Raw genomic sequence first — 20,421 nt, forward strand, 5'->3', positions numbered from 1 at the left:
AATGTATGATGCAGAAGCTGTTGCTACTTAAGCAAATAGTTCTACATTTTGGGATAATACTCTTGTTTTCTTCCCGATATCAAGACAAAATGCTGATACTAATGTCACGTTTGTGCATTAAAGGTGGAGTATATGATTCTGTTCATTATAGTTTTGGTCAATATCTCCCTACAATCTGCAACCTGTCCATTCTGTGCACTGATTAAAGCAGAAAGACATATAGCTAACACACTGAATAATGTTACTGCACCTTGCAGGAATTATCACATATTGCACAGGCTGACATATTACCACGGTAAAATGTTGTTTGGTCAATCCTGTTTGCAAAAAAATGACTTAATTATACATCCAGCAGACACAGGTGGTCACAGTTTTTCTGCGTAATTAATGACATAGATGCTCAAAATGTGAACATAAATATTTTTATCAGACAAATGTGTTTTTAGCAACATTAGTTAATTCTGACAAATGTCTTTCTTCAGTATCACTATGTAATTGGTGTAGTACTGTGTATTGTTGTTGCACAATATACACCAGGTCATGGGTTTACGACGTCCTCGACCTACATAGTGTTTCGTGGTCCAGATTTTATATCCATCTGACAAACCTACTATACACTCCAGTTTAAAAAAAAACATCTGTGCTGTGAATTCAGTTGTATTTTTCTAAAAATTGAAGCTACTACCAAGGCTGGAGCACAATGAAAATAAGTTGCTTCAGCTGCTTTGTCAAATATCCACAATGTTCATGCGGCAATTGGTTTAATATGAAATATTTCACTTTGAGAGATTTAATAGAAACTTGGCCTTCTTTTTATCAGTTTTCATCGTGTTGAAATTTCCAGTATAACAGCTTGGCGTTTTTATACAACAAAATTTCATTCTGGACGTTATACCATAACAAACTTTTCTTTTTAAATTAAATGAACTTAAATGAAATGGTCGTTATGCTTTTATGTGGGGAAACTAATCATTTGGATTGACCTTCTAATCTGTAAAAGAGACAATAATCAATACAGTCACTAGTAGCAACGCAATACCATTATCAGTAACGTGATGTTTTCGTTTCACTTTGGTCTTTAGCTCTAAAACGGTTCATTAAGTTTAAAGCTAGATGTGTCGGCTTTTTTGTGCTGAACAGGTAGCATACAGTAGTGTAAAACTGAACCAAAACAGTAAGAGGGTTGTAAAAACCCAGACTGAGCTGGTTTTTAAAATATTCTGTAGGAAACTGTAAGATTGGATGATTATTCTACACGGGTTTTTGAGTCTGAGCCTCCAATTAATCTACTATACATGAAAAAAATCATGCATCTTAAATTTGGATTCACATTATTATTTTTTCCTGATTAGGTTTCTGCAGGTGATGCATGTTGGTTTCCTTTGCCCTTGAAATCAGGTTTCTTTCCCTTAAACCAAGGTGTCAAACATACAGGACAACTTTGCAAAGTGTAAAAATCACAAAGAAGACATTAACTGCAAATTGTACATTTGTAAAACCTTGATAAGTTGTTTGATCACAAAGTAAAATATGAGATTGTTCAGTTCCAGATACCTGTGACTAAATGCTTAGTTCCTTTGTAGAAACTCTGATCAGTAAGTTGTAATGTGTAAATGATACTGAACTGAGGCATAATGTTGTTCAAATGTAACTTTTTTTCTTAAGAAATGTCAGGATGCTCATAATGTTTTATAAAAAGATGGCTCAGAATGTACTTTATTGCACTAAAACAAACACTTGGAGTTGTGGTTATTTATAGGTTATAATGCTCCGATTTTACTGGTCCGGCACACTTGAGATCAAATTGGGCTGAATGCGACCCCTGAATGAAAATGAGTTTGACGCTCCTGCCTTAAACAATCAGAGAACTGTCACATGAATCACCTTTACAACATTCCACTACTTCTATAATTACCAGTCGTTTAAAAATGCAGGTGAACTCTATAAAGAGACTGGATGGCTTTGTTGTGTTGTATTGCCGGTGATGGTATTTGTTGTTTTCTCCGAAGTTGCCACAGAGTCAAGGTCAAGATGCGAAACGGCCTCAAACTGTAACAAATCTTCAGCGCGCCGCTCTGCCGAGCACACGGCTGCACCAATGACAACACGACGCATTCAGGGACAATGAGATGTCATTTATGGAATTGCACCCTTAGACAGCGGCCGACAAATGATGCTGTAGCGCTGCGGCCCGCTCTCCGTCACCAATGACCCTTTTTTTCCCACACGCGCTCGTTGCTGTGAATTGCGTGAATTGCATCGACTGGCCACCGTTTCAACCCAGCCTGCAATTCTTCGGCTAACCGTCGGCGATAAATCTGCCCCGCTGAAGGTGAACATTAGCACCCAGCGCTCTAATACAAGCACCTGGGCGTACAATCTGAGCTCCATTTGAGGAAATACATAAAGCTCACCATTACACGGCTATCACACTCAACGTTGGAGTGAATCTCCTTCTCCGGATGCCTTGAATTCCCCGTTAAGTGACACCGAACTGCCTCTCGTAGCCGTATGTCACAGAAAAAAACCCACCGTGAAGCTATAATGGAGCGCCTCGGTCCGTTTAGCCGCTTGATGTATTATTCTTCCTCTTGTGGATAAGTGGCTTAACGACCTGACATTCAGATGTTTCCATCCTGCTCAGCAAGCGTTCTGGGAAACATAGTAATGGAAGCGAGGCAGGTTGGGAAAATGAAGTTAATTTCAACGCTTCATCACCTGATATTGTTGTTTCATCGCTGAGGAAGACAAGATTTAATTGTGTTTACAGGCTCTGCTGCAGGCTGCTTTGTCCAGTGGAAGGTTTCTAAGCGGCTGTATTTTTTCTTGGAGGCAGCAGGATGATTGCACGAAAGACAAAATGCTCATCTGTTTCGATGTGTGGCTGAGTCCTAATGGTCCAGAGCACAGCTTAGATTTTATCATCTTTACAAAACACACACTGTTCATGTTGAAATGTTTGAAACTTCTAAAACCAAAACACTTTCTGGTCGTGTTTTTTTTGCCCCTGCCACATTTTTACTCACTGTGTGTTTTTATCAGAGAGAAATTGAATGCGTGCAAGATTATTCTGATCCACTTCCTGCTGAAATGATCGCCTTGAGTGGGGAATCAAAGTCATGCAGCATTGACACGCCATGCTCCAATCTAATTGGTGGACAATGGGACAACGGGACAATGAGTTTTTGTCATGCTGTGCCTCATATTTGCCATTTTGCGTCTCATTTTTCCATTTGAAGTCTCGATTTGGTCAATTTGTGTCTTGTTTTTGTCATTTTGTGTCAATTTTTGCCATTTTAAATCTCAATTTGATCAATTTGTGTCTTGTTTTGTGTCATTTTGAGTCTCTTTTTTGCCATTTTGTGTCTCGCTTTTGTCATCTTGTGTCTTGTTTTTGTCATCTTGTGTCTCATCTTTGTCGTTTGTGTCTCAGTAGTATGATTTTGTGTCCTGTTTTGGCTATTTTGTGCCTTGTTTTTGCCATTTTGTGTCTCGTTTTTTAGTCCTGCACCTCAGTTGAAACAGCACGGCCATAGCTAGAAGCTCAGAAAATTCAAAAATGTCTTTTTTGCAGTACAGTGCTTGAGGAGATTAACAGGTGAGCTGATGCGCTTGAGCTACCATTTAAGAGATACAATTGAGACATTTAAAGACAGGAAGGGATCATTTTAAGGTATAAAACTTCAAAATATGTCACTTTAATGCATAGAGATGAGTTTTTAAGGGTTTATTCTGCAACGAAAGAGACTTTGACGATCACAAAATGCTAAAAAAAAAGAAGCATTGATACTCAAATAAAACTTGTTTCAAAATTCTTATAATTCTTATATCTACTGCTTCTGATCCAAATAACTGTTTGCTAAGTAATTAGCGACATGCACGATTAAACTGCAAGCAGTTTCTGAGCATTAGCTTATTTTTACTCACCATTGTTTCATTGTTCAGTGATATAAAGTCCTATAGAGTCCTACAAAGTCTTTGAAGTTGAGTGTTTTGTTGACAGTTATACTGCCATGAATCATCACTAAAGTGACCTTTCTTTGATTATTTATAGTACAAAAGTGAAAACAAAACATACAACATTTCATTCAAGTACCCACAGATGTTACTGATACTTGAAAAAAGGCGTCTATACATGACAGATATTTTACTACCTGGTTTGTTACTTCATTTCCCTACTTTCCTCCTGTCTGTTTCGTGTAAACACAGCCTGCAGTTCAACCCAGTTCAACCAAAAAGTCACTGTTGGGAGTCAATAATGGCTTCATGATTGAACCAAAAAGTGCTGGTTTTTCATATTTCACATAAGAAAATATTGTATTTATTGATATTTCTGTTAAATACATGATTGAAAAGCGAATTTTCCTAATTGTGTAGTTGAAGTATGTCATATTTATGTACAGTCACTGTTCTAATTATGTCAAAAAAGCCAACAGTTTCCACATAAATACATCAACAGGAACAGAGTCAGTGTATAAGAAACTGTTCTCCTTGTGTTCTTGTACCCAGCATGTCTTCCTGACAGAATCTATCTGTAATTTTAGAGGACACGCTAAACATTCGAGTCTTGTCTGTGCTGTTTCGCCACATCGCTGGGTTCTAATTCCTCTGCAACACTGGGAGGTATAACAAAACCTCGATAAAGGTCATGTTTGCTTTGCAAAAATAAACTTAATTACACAAATAATCTGAGCTCCCCGATGAGGTTTAGCCAATCTATATGTCAATGCGGCAGGCAGATAAGAGGCGGGAGGCGGTAAATAAGGCGTAAACGCAGCTTGTAACATTGTACGCTGCGGCCATACGATACCGGGGCCTCTTCCAGTAATTACCGTAGCGCTCCTGCATCCCCCGTTTGAAATCTGATCGGCGTCTGTCAGCGATAACACACTGTGCCAGATGGTTTATGCAGTGTGGCCTCGGCTCCCCCACACTTCATTAGGGAGAGGCAGCGCAGAGGAAAAAGTACTGCGGAGGGGCGGATTAGCCGCTGTAGGCCGCCCGCTCTGCACTCGGCTGTAGATCCTGGAGAGGTTTTCTGAAGCCTGGTAGGGCGGTGGAGGGTCTTCACCTTCTGTTCACGCTCCCGCTGCAGGAGCAGTGGAGGGGGGGGGGGTCTCACTGGAGGCAGGGGAGGATTTGGAGACAGTGATCTTAGGGTGCACTCACAGCTGCAGTTTGTTTTGAAAGGCAAGAAGGAGGATAATAGGCTGTATCTCTACTTTATAAGAGCAAACACGCTAAAGCTAGTTAGTGGAACCTGCTCCGTGCCATGAAGCCTTCAAGCTCTCACAGTGAAAAAATGAAAGTGAAAGCTGACAGAGATGCTAATAGGTGCTGTCACCTGTAAATGTAAATGAACTGAAGTGTGATGATGTGCTCTTGTTATTGTCTTCACCTCAAATTGCCAAAAAAACAAAAAAAACAAAACGCAGCTGTAGATAATTACCAACTGGTGTTAACGCTCCACTCACTGCTTTTCTTTCTTTTTTCCTCCAGGATGAGTGAGCGATACACGCAGATCGGAAGCAAAGCAGCTCTACTTCTAATGGCGCTCGTGATCAGCGTCTGCGAGATGTCCGAACCGACAGAAGGAACGACAGGTGAGACAAAAGCAACATCTGGTTTCATGTTGCTCCTTTCAGGCTTCGTTGCTGTGATTTCTCAAGTGCAGCTATAAGTGCTTCTGGATGTCAACATCTGGACACTTTTCTTCTAGAAGAACACGTCGAATTGGAACAAATGTGTATGTGAAACCTCATCTGTGTTTATCCTGCTAAGTTATTGCTTATTTATAGAGTGAGCCGCTCAGACACATTTACACAAAATCATGTATTTTTTACTGCTTTTGTTTTCTCTGTCATAGTGGGAAAGGATATAGCTGGTCATTTACTGCAATTTAAAGTTGATAAAGTGTTCTTACAGAAAGCTAGCATAACTTTTTCTCGTGCACCTTTTAAAATTTTAGCAGCACAAATCACAGAAGCATTGCTTAAATCAACATGTAACACAATGATTCCATATTTTTTCCATCTTATCTGAATCACAGATAAATGCTTTGGTCTTAAATAGACAGTTTACACACATAACTACTTGCTTTATTATAAGATAAGAGATGATGTTGATCCCACAGCAGCAGGATTTGCAGTGTGTAAAAATGCAATGAATATCACAAAAAAACTAAAAATAAATATATAATAAACACAGATAAATACTTATTATATTGTACAGATTCTTGGACATGTGGAAACATGCAGATTCCTCTGATTGTGGAAAATAACTAAGAATAAAAATGAAACTATAGAGACGCCACAAGGAACTGAGCTTCTCTTGATAAGATGTGAGTCCACCTAAAAACATGACTTGCAATATTTGGGAGTGGAAGTCCTCTAAAATAGTGACAGTTTGCTATTTTTCTGTGTATTGCTATTTTGCATCTTTATCAGCACGGATCATATGTTTTTAGTAATAACCGTATTTTGCAGTAAAACTCTGGCTCACTTTCAGCATACTCCTTTAACTCGTGTCTATGGTTGAACATACTGGTTATATTTTTTCTCTAATTCGCTTGTGTTGTGTAAAGTGTTTTAATATTTCAAGAGCACAGAAAACAGCAGAGTTAAATTCCTTGTATGTGTTTAGATAGTTAGACCAAAACACCTGCTTCTGTTTGCTGATGTATGGTCGATGCATGAGAGCGATTCATTGCAAAATGTCTTTAAAAGGATGATTTTGGTGTGTTTTTAACTGGCATATTTCACATTAACCTTGCTCTAAGTTTCTTGCTAACGTTGCACTCTTCATCTCTTTTGTACAGATTTGGGAAAACTGAGCTTAGTGGGATGTATTTCCTTGCAACTTTCCAAATAAAGCAGATTCTGTATGTATAATGGAGTCAGACTGAACACAAACACAGAAATGCGCTGCCTGAACAGACATTTAGCAAGCTATTTTAGCCTTTACTTACCGTATGGAGAGTTGAGCGTCCAGTCTGGATGGTCTTTTGTTTGGGCGTCGAAACAAGCTGCAGATTCATCAGTTGTAGCACCACGCAATTTTCCTGGTTTCTCAACTGTTTGCAGCAGCTTTCCTCCTCATCTGGCAGCAGTTAGCGCAGAAACACCACAAGTTTGTCGAGATGATTTGTGCGATTTCTCATCTCCTCGAGTCTCTACAACAGAAGGGAAGAAGCCAAAATTAGCTGCATGACACTTAGAGCCAAAATGGCCACATCATTGTGAAATTTGTCAGGTTAAACTGACCTGAAGTCTCCTTAACTAAAGATGAAGCATGATGGAGCAGTGCCATAAACTTTACTCTCTTTAAATGGAGATGACAAAATAAAACTCCTTTCTTGATGCCTCTTAAATCATTCGTATTCTTTTGAAATGGGAATAGCAAAAAATAGATAATGTTTATGGAGTAACAAGAAATAGGAAATCTATTTCCTTAATTTCTCTAGTACCAATACTTCAAGTATTTGTTTGATTGGCTGAAAAGAAGCAACAGTATAGCAAAAAACAAATCAACGCTATCGATTAGAAACACGTTTCTCATCAATAGTTTCCCTCTAATGTAACTGAGAATGCAGTTCAGTTGTACAGAAACGTACTTTTGTGGAGGCTGGGTTGGTACAAAAAAAAAAAAAAAGTGCCAGGTGGTCCAAAGAGGCTCAACATAAAGTCTTCATCAATGCCAACATTTACATAACTTTCCTCTCTCGACAAGTTTCATTCCATCTGTTCGTTCGGCTCAGCAGGAAGCAACTAGACCCATGGAGGCTTGTTTGATTTTCCCAAAACACAGTGAGAGTTAAGCTCCTGCTGATGGGCATTAGTTGCCACATAAGACTCTGTTATGGTGCCCGTTGCTAGCTAGGTGTCACTGTGTTTTGGGCAAATTGAGGACCGCTGCCACTTCTCGTGTGACGTGTTTCTCAACATTCTGCACCACAAACAAAAGGATGGATGGAAGCAGCTATTTTAAAGAGTACGAGTCAAACTTGGTGTCTAATTAGAAGTGCTGTTGAGTCGTCACTGGTAAAAACCCACCGAGATCAATTATGGCAACTCAGCAACATTACAAATAGAGTCCGGCCCACGTGTTTCATCACTGGGAGTCCCACTGAAAAGCCTGAGGTAATTGGTGGTGTACAATCAGAGCTGCCGCCAGATTGGACATCCATTTGTGAACATGATAGAAATCACGCAAACCTCTCTTCCCGTTGTCCACCAATTAGACGGGAGTGCGGCGCTTTGATGCTGCATGGCTTTGATTGGCAGCGATCCCCACTCAAGGCGCTCATCATTTCGGCAGGAAGTGGATCAGAATAATCTCGCATGCATTCAATTTCTCTCTGATAGCTACCGCAAACCCCTAATTTCCCCTGGGTGTTATTTCTGTTGCTGTAAACCTGTTATCATTCAAGAGATGAAACGAACCCAGAACACGTCCAAAACAGAGAATATGTATTTCTTCACAGCGAGAACAAGGAAAAAGGAAGAAAAGGAAAGAATAAGAGGGCAAATCTAGTTCATTTCAGCAAGGACACGTGAGTTTCTACAAGTAATGTTTGTGTCAGTGAAGACGGATCATGTCTTCACCATCAAACATGCTCCTCTGACAGTTATGTAAATCCAGTTTGTTTTCCCCTCTGGTGTATGAGGAAAGAAAAAAAAGTTTGCCTTTGCACTCTTCAGTCAGGCAGCGATACAGCCAGAGGAGTTTGTCCTTTACTACTGTGGATGTTTACAACACAAACTTAATAAGTGTCTGTGGTCATTCTGCTCGCTTGTTCTTTATTGACCAGGAAGAAGCAGAGCAGAGGCAGGAATCAGGCAGGGATTAGTCTCAGGCTGGCTCGGCTCGAAGTTTGAGGGGACATTTGATTTATTTGCAGCTATCGCCTATTGCAATTGATCCCCAGAGTTATTTGTTTTCAGGTGCTTCTACACACTTCTTCCAGATTCAGCTGGTTCGACTGGTATTTTAAATGTATGTCATTCAACCCCAAAAGTAAAACCACCTGCCTACTCCCCCTCATGCACTGGTTTGGGACGTTATTAACAGTTAATTGATTAAATTTCGTGAATAAATCAACCAATTTAATAGAAAATGTATTGTACATTAGCTGCAATATCTGTTTCTTATTGATTAATAATGTAGCAGAGCTCTTCCTGTGCGCCACTCTCGATATTTTGAGTGTTTTTGTTTTGTTTTTTTTTTACTGGAAATGATGTACATAGTTGGGAGAAGAATAGCGTACACAAGTGGGTCTTCCTTATGTTACAACGGGCCAAGAACGGACTTAAACATCTCATTTCAACCGAAATGTCCAATTTCTTGGACTTCCCTAAGGAGAGGAATCTATCTACCCATCCATCCATCCTTTAAAGGTGGTCACTTGGACTATGGTCACTGTGTTAGCTGGTAGGTAGTATTGTAGGAGTTCAGCTAAACAACAGGCACAATGACAGAGTCTGATGTGGTAATTAAGGCCCACTGGCCAGAGGTCAAGTCTTTTATTCAATCCTAAGTCTGCTAGGACAGTGTTTCTGAAGCATTATGAGTCCTTAATACATATTCTTTATAAAAAAAATATATACGCTGCTCAGTTCATGTTATCAATCAGGTGATTAGTGATTATTAAGGCTACTGACGGTTGAGGTAATTCTTAAAATCTGCATCCTGAGTTCTGACTCATTGAGGCCTGGAGTCTACGGACCCCTAAAGGTGTCTTGTGGTGTCCCAACATATCAACTTTCAACCTTAAGAAATTAACTGTTTTATTGCCGCCAAATATATTCCATGTTTAAAAAGTTGAACATCAAGTCAGAAATATTTTGTACGCAGTTACTAAATTTTTTTTTGGCTTTTAGTCCTTTCAAGCAAAACCTGTTTGACATTTAGCAAAATACGCTTATTTGTCAAGAGTAAGATGTGTACCGGTAAATACCAGTATCATCTCTCTATAGAAAGCATGTGGCAGCAACTTGTTAGCTTAGCTTAGTATAAAAGCTGGAAACAACTAGCCTGGCTTTGTCTAAAGCTAGTGCAGTGTAGTTCATCTCCTGCAGTCTTGTCATTGTGAAGTTGTGGGACAACTACTGGTCAAGAAATGGTCTGAGCTTTAGCAGATTTGACGTCTCTCCTTATTTTCAGTGTTTGTTGAAAGCTGCTGACTCTAACTCCATTTTTTACATCGCGGCTCCTTCATGTCTGGATGTAAATCTTCACATCTTTGAACAAGTAATTTAGGCAAGGTTAGACTCGTAAAATGTGGAGCGCAGGTACAGGAAAAGGTTTCTCCATTGTTACATTTAGGTCACACTACTTCCTGCATTTACGCCAAATCTTGGCAATGGACATAAATTAGAAAGTGCAGGGTCACACAATGTGGATGCAATTTCTAGGGGCACCATGCTGGTTGAGAACCCTTGCTGAGGGCTTTTAAGACAGCGTTTACAGCAACCTGAACATTTTCTACGTAATCTCCTGAACTGTAAAAGCAAGGGTGTTTGAAAGGCCTGTTATTCGGAAAAAAAAAATTGCCACAATTACAGCATTTATCAACCTAAAAAACTGTAAGAACAGAAAAAGTCACTTCATTTTCAAGTTCTCAATGGTCCTACTGTTCCAATGGAAAAACGCAATTAAATCTGACTTTACAATTGTGACATTTCTTAAAAATCTATTTATTCTGCTTGTCTCATTTAAAAGAAAACTAAAAACAAACCATGCTCACTTACCAAATTCTGTAAAAAAAAAAACAACAACATTGTGAGCATATTAGCACAACTGTGATGCTACGAGTCAGATGAGACAAACAGTGATGTGATAAAAAAAAATTCAGGGATTTTTCTGCTGAATTGCAGGCTGTGTAAGGAAACAAATTAAAAGTGTAAGCAGTAAATTATCTATTGCATTTAACACTATTTTCTTTCAGTATTGGTAAAACCTGTGGGTAATTGTTGGCCATGTTGAATCCAGGGGTTTCCACTTTTTGGAACATAAAAAAAAAAAATCTGAGAAATTCAATTTTTCTTTTTTAAATGTTTTGTCATACTATACTTGTGCCATACTGCAAAAAAGACACTTTTATTTTTATCCACTTACAGCAATGGTTGTGTTTTTTCCACAGAGCTGCAAGATTTCAAATTGCAGTGAAAACTCAGCCCACAATGAATGGAAATGTGAAAAAACACCCAGAAACTGCTCGGGGTTTGAGGGTTAAGGAACGAAAACAATGCAAAGACGAACAAAGTTGATCACTGACAATGCCAACACGTTGCAGAGTCAAACTTTGAAGTGTTCAGCCACAATATTTGCCTGAGTAAGAGTTAATCCTCAGTGAAGCTCCAAGTCAATGACGACATATTGAATAAGTCATATAAAAAAAAAACACCTTTGTGACGTTGACAGCTTTATCAGAAAACTGGCAGGGGCACATCTCCACCTTAACTTTATATTCCTTTGCTCTGCTCGCACTACTTACAGGTGCCCAAGTGGGTGCAGAAGGTTTAAATTCTGACCTTGAAACGGTGCGCTTGCGTGATCCCTGCAGACACATTACAGCCTTGAATTTCAGCGTCCACAATGGGAAACCACTTAGCAAGAATCAAAGCACACGTGTTGCTCAGGGGGCAACTTCAACCTGAGACGAATGAAATATTTTTTGACAGCTCGCACTCTGTAATTTCAGACGGCGGCAGCATGCAGGTGGTTCAAGTGCATATTCAGTTTGCAGTACATCATTTGTTTTTCTGTTCCACTGTAAATGTTACACTGACGTGCGACCTCAGATTGTTGCTTGCTCTGCACCTTCCACTTTTCTGCACTTTGCAATAAAAATGACTTATATGTTGCATAAGAAGCATCTTGCCAAGAAAGGAAAACACCGCTTGCACCCTTGAGAGCGCCAGTAACTAAAAGTCAGAGAGGCTACTGGAGCCCCATGTTAAATATAACAATCAATCCACCAGGTCTGGCTTGCTGGATCTGATTTGTGATGGCAGCTGATAAGATCAACTGAAGTGGTTCAGCATCTGTCACTCCCCAAAGTGCTGCTAACAACAAATACTTTGAGTAGAAAAGCTGTTCGTCACTATTAACACGACGCTTCGACTCCTCATTATGTACAATTGTATAGAGGGAATTATTCTTAGCGAGCTCATCGTCATAGATAATTTCTCTATATACAGTATGAGAGGCGGTGGTTTTTTTTCCCTTTGGCTGCATACAACGACGCAATGATTACATTATCATTCACAACAGCTTCATGAATGATACAAAGTGGGCATCATTTGCAGTTTTCTCTGCGTCTCCAGAGGCCAACGTATAAAAGCTTCTCCAGCAAAGTAATTTCAGTACGGAGCAGAGAAAAAGCCCATCACTTCACACTGTAAGCAGCTTTGGTTCAAAAGACCCACTAAAAGAAACAAACGCCTGTTAACAAAAATAACAAAATGCCGTCTGATAGTCGACACCAAGTGTCGAGAGTTCACATCGGAGTCGGATCTCAGGGTTGAAAGTAATTTTGATTACAAGCTGCTGTTGGGGTTTAAATGACCTGAAAAAAACACCTCACAGCCTCACAAAAATGTTTAAAATTTTGTTTATTATACAGATCTAATAAATGTTATATAATGCGTTTAGCAGCAAGCTGTTTGTCTATGTCCAGTTGTAATGCTAAGCTAAGCTAAATAGCTGTTAGCTGTAGCTTTATATCTAATAGAGTGGTACTGATCATCAAAAGGGAAGACTTTTCCAGTCCAAAGGTTGCATTTAGTGAAAATCTATCTGAAGAGCCACTGGAATACTTTTGGTTATGACGGCAAAGTCACCCCAATAATAGGAAAATCCTTACTGTTAGCATGTTGTGTGGCTAACGTGGCTAATGCTGCCAATAGTTTTCATCGAATGTCCATAGGTCGGAGCTCTGTGGACACTGTAATGAATGCTCAGGGGCATTCAGAGATGGTGGAAACCTTTAATTTTAAAACCATTAAAAAAGATTGGGTGCGTAACTGTGTGTTTGTTGCCTGTTGTAGTTCTGTACAACCTAAACTCATTCAATGTTTATGTCTGTTAGCATCTCTCCTGCTCTCTGTGCTCACATTTACTGCATTTCAAGACAGCAGAATTCCCAATTAAGCCGCTCTCATGTACATGTTTTTCTGTTTCTGTCATCAGACAACAGATCAAGTATGAAATAGTGACTGAAACGCGGCCCATAAAGACTACATGGTAACCGTTTTCGCAATGTTGTCTGACAAACTCGCCAAACACAAGAGTTAAAAGCAACTTTTGGTGGCATTTGCATAGAAAATGATTGTTCAGAGAAAGTTAAAAGCCAAAGAAAGTCCAGGTTCCACTCCCGCTTTCATATCTGTATTGGTTGCCATGCAGTCAACTGTTTTTCTCCGAGCTGTCTAACAGATACAGAGAAGTTTTCTTCCTGAATAGGGCGAGAACAGCAGCAGACGAGCTGCATTTAAAACTACAGGCACTGAAGCAACTTGTTTAGAACAGGAATAAAAGCAGGAGTTACACAGTCATGGTGGAATGAACCATCTTTGCATTATATTGAACTGAAAAATAACCAAACTGCAAAAAAAAAAAAAAACTCTGAAAGACCAATACCATAAAATCTGTCTGCAGTTTGTGTTTAAAAGAAGAAAAAAAAACAGAAAAAAATCATTCAAACTATACTATTTCAAAGCCAGAAAGAATGACTAATCGGATGTTCGCATTTCTGATGGTCTTTGAAGCCCTCATCTGTGAAGAGGCTTTTTGTTGAAAAATTAGTTATATTGCATTGCATTCAAATTATTAAATTCTACTTGCTGCTTTCAAATTTTGCCAAAAGTGAAGCATAATAGAGATAAAATATTTTCCGCTCCTCACCAGTGCAAATGCGAATCCAATTGTTACTAATTACAGAAATTTAGGAATTTTTCAGCTCAACTGCAGGCTGTGTAAAGAAGTATGGAAACACATTAAACTCAAATAGTAAAAGCATCTATACTACATAGACAATTTTTTCTCTCCAGTATTGGTAGCACCTGTGGCTACTTACAAAAATGCTGCACATGTTGATATGAGGTTTTTCAATGTTTGTAAAATAAACTAATTCAACCTTTTTAGTTTCTTTTTTGTGTTTTATGGTATTATAGTTGTGTTACGCAGGACAAAAGACATTTTCGACTGCTCTCTACTTCTAGCACTGTTTCCATAGAAGCGCAGGAGTTCATATTGGAGAGAAAAATGAGCCCATAGTGAGTTAAAATGTGAATGAGGCAAAGAAAGGCCCAGAAACTGCCTCGGGTTCAGAGGTTTAAACAACATGTCGCTTGGTAGGAATTTTAATGGCAGAAAAGAGACACAAAGTCGTGGTATATTGGTAATATCCCTGCTACCGCTCCATTGTGATCGAGTCCCAGAAATGTTCTTTCAAAAGAAATAAGAGAAATGAGAGTGAAGGACCAAAGTAAAAGGCCTCGAGATAAAAGCAGTTTAGAACTAGCAGAGGAGGAAGAGCGGTGGGTAGAATTTATGAAATATCTCATCTTTTCTCTGTCACGGCTCATTTGGTCCTTCGTGTTTAATAATGTACTGGATTTTGAAATTAGGGTTTTGTTCAAAAGCGAAGTTTTAGATTGAGTGGATGTAGAAAGTCACGTCACTTTGCTTTGCACAAAGTCCCGGAAATCTGTTAGTCACCGGTTGTGATCTACATCCTGAGAGCTATCAGGGCTCGTTTTAACTGAGAGGCAGGTACAAAAAAAGGATCTAAACATTGGTGCTATTACCTATTTAAGAGCTTGTCAGCAGCTCACTGGATCTCTGCATCATTTGGTCTTTTCTTGGCTTTAACTACATCAAAGTCATCAGCAGACCCGTCAGAGCAAAGCATCTACTTTGTACTGTTTCTGTTGTATTTTGGTCATTTTGTTCTTAGCTACAAGAAAAGAAAAGAAAGTAAATAAAGAAAAAGGCAGTGCATGAAGGGTTTTTAACGTAAAATAATAAGTCTTCCAAGGGTCCATTTTTACTACAAACGATTTCCTTTATTCACCTGCAGGCAAGGTAATGTAAAATACCTCAGGGCTTGGTTTGGAAGTGAAATTAGACTGCATGAGATTCTGTTCAAATATAAATAGGTTCTTGTCATCTATTAAATCTGAAAGTGGAAAACATATGTAATAAACCTCATAAGTTTAAGTGAAATTAATATTGGGATAATTATATTTCCGGCAATATATGAAATAACAGGAATTTTCACTCGCTAACTTAAAATGCAAATAATAATTACTCTTGAATAATTGGTGTGATTTTGTAGTGCATCTGCACTGAAAATACTAAAAAATTCAGAAAAAAAGATGCAAAAAGACATGTTTCTTGTATGGTTAAAACCTGATACGGGATTCAAAGTAGATTGTTGCTTTAAATCCTGCAGAGCTTTTTGTTATTGATTTAAATGGTCAAACAAATTTTTTGCACGGCGGCGAAAACTATAAGACACTGCAGAAAAAATACCTGTTTTTTTTTAAAACATCATGCTTTCTATAGCTGAAATATTTCTATACAACTCACTTTGTTTCTCTTTTTGCCACCAAATCTCCCTTTTTTCCCTCTTACATTTCTCGGTGCACATGTGGAGTAGACAAGTCTTGTGAAGTCTTCTGAATAAAATTAAAAAAGAAAGAAAAAAACAAGTCTGTGTATCAAAGAACTCTTAAATCAGAGTAAATTATGTTCCGATCAGTCACGGAGATGAGAAGTGAGTTTTCTTTTTGTATCAAGCAGCAGAAACAGTTGATGAAGTCTGATGTAATTTGTCTGACTTCACATTGCACTCAACACACATTACTGTGTCAAACTATATTTTGTGTAGCGCCAGTCCAGTTCCAGTCATAAATACTGTTACAGCCAATATTTATACTTTTGTCAACAGTCTTAGAAAGTTTGATAAACTACACAAAGCATCTCTACCCCCATTTTACTATTAACAACATTCAACTATTTTCAAAAAAATCATCAAAATGTTCCACAAACTGAAGATAGATAAATATTTGGATCTCAAAATAAATATTCGGATACCACTGTCACGACCAAATACTCGGATATTGGGGTCCAGCCCTAGTATCATTGGTAGATGGCAGCACGGTGTCACTGTAATTACGGTATAACAAGGGAACACTACACCAGCTGCCTGATGACGATCATATGACTGTGATCCTACTACAAATCCACCACTGCAGACTTTCAGGACTTATCCATCAGAAATGATACAAGGAACAAGTGATTCAATTGTGGGGGTGTTTCAGAGTCCCATTAATTCCTGCCGCCCGCTACATATTTAGGTCACACGATTCAGTATCCGTACATAACGTGCACGTGCATAACACATGCCTGCGCTTGTTTTTAAAAAGTAAATGATTAAAAATAGTTTTTACGAGCACAGACAGAAGTGACGGGAAGACGATGTCATTTTTCAAAATACGGTACCAAAAAACCCACGGGCCATGGGTCATTTGGTACCTTACTTTGAAAAATGTCTTGATCGTCTTCATTATGCACAGATGTGTCAATGGTAAATACATTCTAAATATGTTTTCAGTTGAGACAGTCTCTGATGATTCAATAATTACACTTTATTTATACATTTTTTAACAAGCAAACTTTTTTTTTAGCTTAAAGAGTTAATTAGCTCCACATACTCATAACTATCAAACTTACTCATGTGTCAAACATTTCTACATGCAAACACAGCTTTTATACAAGTAACATTAAACCGTGTTACTGTAAGCTGTAACACGATATCAAAAGACACTGTTAAGGTTAGGGGAAATGATTTTTTGGGTCTAATGTGAATTTTAGGCGTGAGCCGTTCTTCAGTTTAGGCTGATACATTTGGTCATCCAGAACAGGGTTTGTCCATGACACTGCTTGTTTCTTTAAACTTCTGAACCACCTTCACCACCGTGGAAAAGCCCAGAGGAATCCTCCTTGGATGACGTGCATTAAATTCATCTGCTGTCTTTTGATATATCCATCCTTCATGTCCACTGAGAGGTACAAGTTCAACTCTTTCTTCTTTCAACAAAGCCATATTTAATTTGTGGAGGCAAAAAAAATTACAAGTAATGAGATTTCCTGTGTGTCTAGACTTCAGGGACATCCTGTATAGTTTTAGCTCTTTGCTGTGATATCAGTTCAGTATCAGTACTGACAGCTCAGGCATCTTTGCATAGAATTACAATTCCCTTTTAAGTGTCTTTCTCCAAGATATCTCCTTAATTTTTCATGTAAGGAAGTTTTATTTCTACCTTTTTGTGCATAGAGACAGCTAAGATGCTGACAGTAAACATGGGGAAAGCATAAAAGGCTGCAACATGCAACAAAAGCTCCCCAGTCAGAATTAAACCGGAGCTGTCGCAGTTATACGTCATGTTTTGCCACCAGGGTGCCTCTGCATCCTGTTATTCAAATTTCACGGCACCGCGTCTTATAAAACTTTGAAAGACGAAACAGCAAAACACAACTGTAGCTGAAGCCGAGGGCGGGAAGGATCCCCTCAGCTGCAGCAGGTTTAAAGATGGACTCTGGGTTTGACTGATTCCTGGGCGAAATGCTTTTCTTTGTCGGCGCTGGCAGGGGAGGCCGAGCAGGCGTCCAAGTAGAACTCTAAATCCAGTCAGAAACGCCGCAGACTCTCAGTGTGAAGCTCCTGGCAGCAGCTTCCCTCACAAACATCTAAAGCAGCTCAGCTTGCTGTGTGTTTGTGTTTCATATCTTTGCTTGTTCGGGGGCAGAGCGGCGGCGAGCATCCCGCTACTTCTGGGCCCCTACCTGCATTATTTCTGATGCATGAAGAAAGACAGTGGAGAGACTGTGGCAGCAGAAACGCTATCAAAAGTTGCATAACCAGAACTTGGCAACCTTTTTCTGCTTTTTTGTTTGTTGCATGTTTCTCAGCCGTTTATATTGTATTCTCCTACCTGCTGTGCACTTCTTTCATATTCTAGCAGCAGTGAAAGACAAAATATCTGATGCTATCCCGTCACACAGAGCAGAAAACACAATACGCTGCAAAGAATAATAGATTTCCAGTTAATCTGAATATACACTGGAAAAAATGCCCTTCTCAAAACAAGAGAAAAAAAAAAACTTATTTCAAGGAACATTTACCTTGAAATAAGTGGAAAAAATCTGCCAATAGAATAAGTGAAGAATGGCTTGGTAAGATTTGTAGAAATAAGATACGATATTTAGAATATTGAGATCTTAAAATTAGCAGGGAAAACTTATTTTAAGTGATATTTTACCAGGATTGTCAAGCTTACGCGTCTTAAAATAAGCCAGATCTGAAAAAAAAAAAAAAAAAGGCAGTGTTTTGCTCAAAAACAGATTTTCGCTTTCATTTAACCACCTAATTAGAGATGTATTAACCCTTCTGTTGTCCTCATTTATGGTCACCAAAAAATATTGTCTCCTTGTTTGAAAAAAAAAAATCCCAAAATTCAACAAAAAATTCCCCAAATTTCTGAAAATTTGCAGAACCTTCAGGAAGAGAGCTCCGATGATTCCTTAGAAGTTTCCCTTAAGAGTTTTATTTTTAAAAATCCCCCAAATTTGGCAAGAAATTCTTGTAAATATTTTTCAAAAATGAGTAACAATCTTCCAAAAAAAATCCTAAAAAGTATCTGAAGTGATTCCATATATATCAGTAAAACTTCTAATATTTTCTGTAAGAACGTTCACATAATTTTTTGTGAATGTTCTGAAGAAACATTTTTAAAATGTCTTTTTTTCCACTAAAAAATGTTTGAAGATTTCTCAAAAATGTTGAAAATGTGGACATCAGAAGTTTCACTGTAAAAATATTTAGATTTTTCCCCACATGTTCAAACTTTAAATCGGGTCAATTCGATCCGCAGGACGACACGAGGGTTAAACTTATTTTGAGTTTTCTTGTAAAATTCAACTCAAAACAAGATAATTTCGGGATTGTTTGACTTAAGATATTTAAGATGCATTTTCTTAAAACAAGTCCCTACATCTTGCTGAAATGTCACTTGTTAAGTGAATTTATCTTAAATCAAGTGGGGTGAGATTAAAAATAAGACAAACAGATTTGGTAAGATTTTGAGTTTTTGCAGTGTAAAAGTAATGAGTTCCATGGCCCAAATGAAAGATGTGCACATATGTGATGAATATTATCACATTTATTATCAATCAGTATCCAAAAGTAGCTGTTTAGTGTCAGTAGTTTCTCATTACAGCAGCCAGAAACTGTTGCGAGTGATATTAAGTGTGTGTAGTGGAGCTGCTACAGTGCAGACAGTTAGCACCGGTTTCATGCAGTCATTTCAGATTTACTGTTTACCGCAGCGGCAGCAAGTATCTCTGCAGAAGGACACCTCATGAAAATGTCACATGCAATTAAAAGAGAATGGAGCAGCTCAGGCTCTAAATAATTCAGACAATGGAGCGTGATCTGGAAATTGGCTCCAAATACTGCAGCGCTGCACTTTCGCCTTCACATATCCGAGTATTTTTTCTTTCCTTTTTTTTTTTTTTAAGTCTGCTGCTTGTAGAGAGAAATCTGGAATCACACTTGAGTTATTTGTTCAAATGGTGCCTTTGTGACAAAAAACAATGTTCTTAGTAGTGTGCATAAAGGTGGAAAACTCAAAAACTGTAAAATCTTGTAAAATTAACAGCAAATACACTCAACAAAAATATAAATGCAACACTTTTGTTTTTGCTCCCATTTTTTATGAGATGAACTCAGAGATCTAAAACTTTTTCCACATACACAATATCACCATTTCTCTCAAATATTGTTCACAAATCTGTCTAAATCTGTGATAGTGAGCACTTCTCCTTTGCTGAGATAATCCATCCCACCTCACAGGTGTGCCATATCAAGATGCTGATTAGACACCATGATTAGTGCACAGGTGTGCCTTAGACTGCCCACAATAAAAGGACACTCTGAAAGGTGCAGTTTAATCACACAGCACAATGCCACAGATGTGGCAAGATTTGAGGAAGTGTGCAGTTGGCATGCTGACAGCAGGAATGTCAACCAGAGCTGTTGCTCGTGTATTGAATGTTCATTTCTCTACCATAAGCCGTCTCCAAAGGCGTTTCAGAGAATTTGGCAGTACATCCAACCAGCCTCACAACCGCAGACCACGTGTAACCACACCAGCCCAGGACCTCCACATCCAGCATGTTCACCTCCAAGATGGTCTGAGACCAGCCACTCGGACAGCTGCTGAAACAATGGGTTCACATAACCAAAGAATTTCTGCACAAACTGTCAGAAAGCGTCTCAGGGAAGCTCATCTGCATGCTCGTCGTCCTCATCGGGGTCTCCACCTGACTCCAGTTCGTCATCGTAACCGACTT

General features: G+C 38.7%; 1 protein-coding gene across 2 annotated transcripts in view; it reads left to right on the top strand.

Moving 5' to 3' along the window:
- tafa2 (TAFA chemokine like family member 2) overlaps positions 1-20,421 on the top strand; it is a 92,913-nt gene that overhangs the window by 54,644 nt on the left and 17,848 nt on the right. For both annotated transcript variants that reach the window (XM_022189345.2, XM_051951912.1), the window contains exon 2: positions 5,500-5,603. In XM_022189345.2, coding sequence (XP_022045037.1) covers positions 5,501-5,603 — 103 coding nt within the window. In that variant the 5' untranslated portion in view covers position 5,500. The remainder of the gene's footprint in view (positions 1-5,499; positions 5,604-20,421) is intronic.

Source organism: Acanthochromis polyacanthus, chromosome 1 (assembly GCF_021347895.1).
Source record: "Acanthochromis polyacanthus isolate Apoly-LR-REF ecotype Palm Island chromosome 1, KAUST_Apoly_ChrSc, whole genome shotgun sequence".
NCBI classification, from domain to species: Eukaryota; Metazoa; Chordata; class Actinopteri; family Pomacentridae; genus Acanthochromis; species Acanthochromis polyacanthus.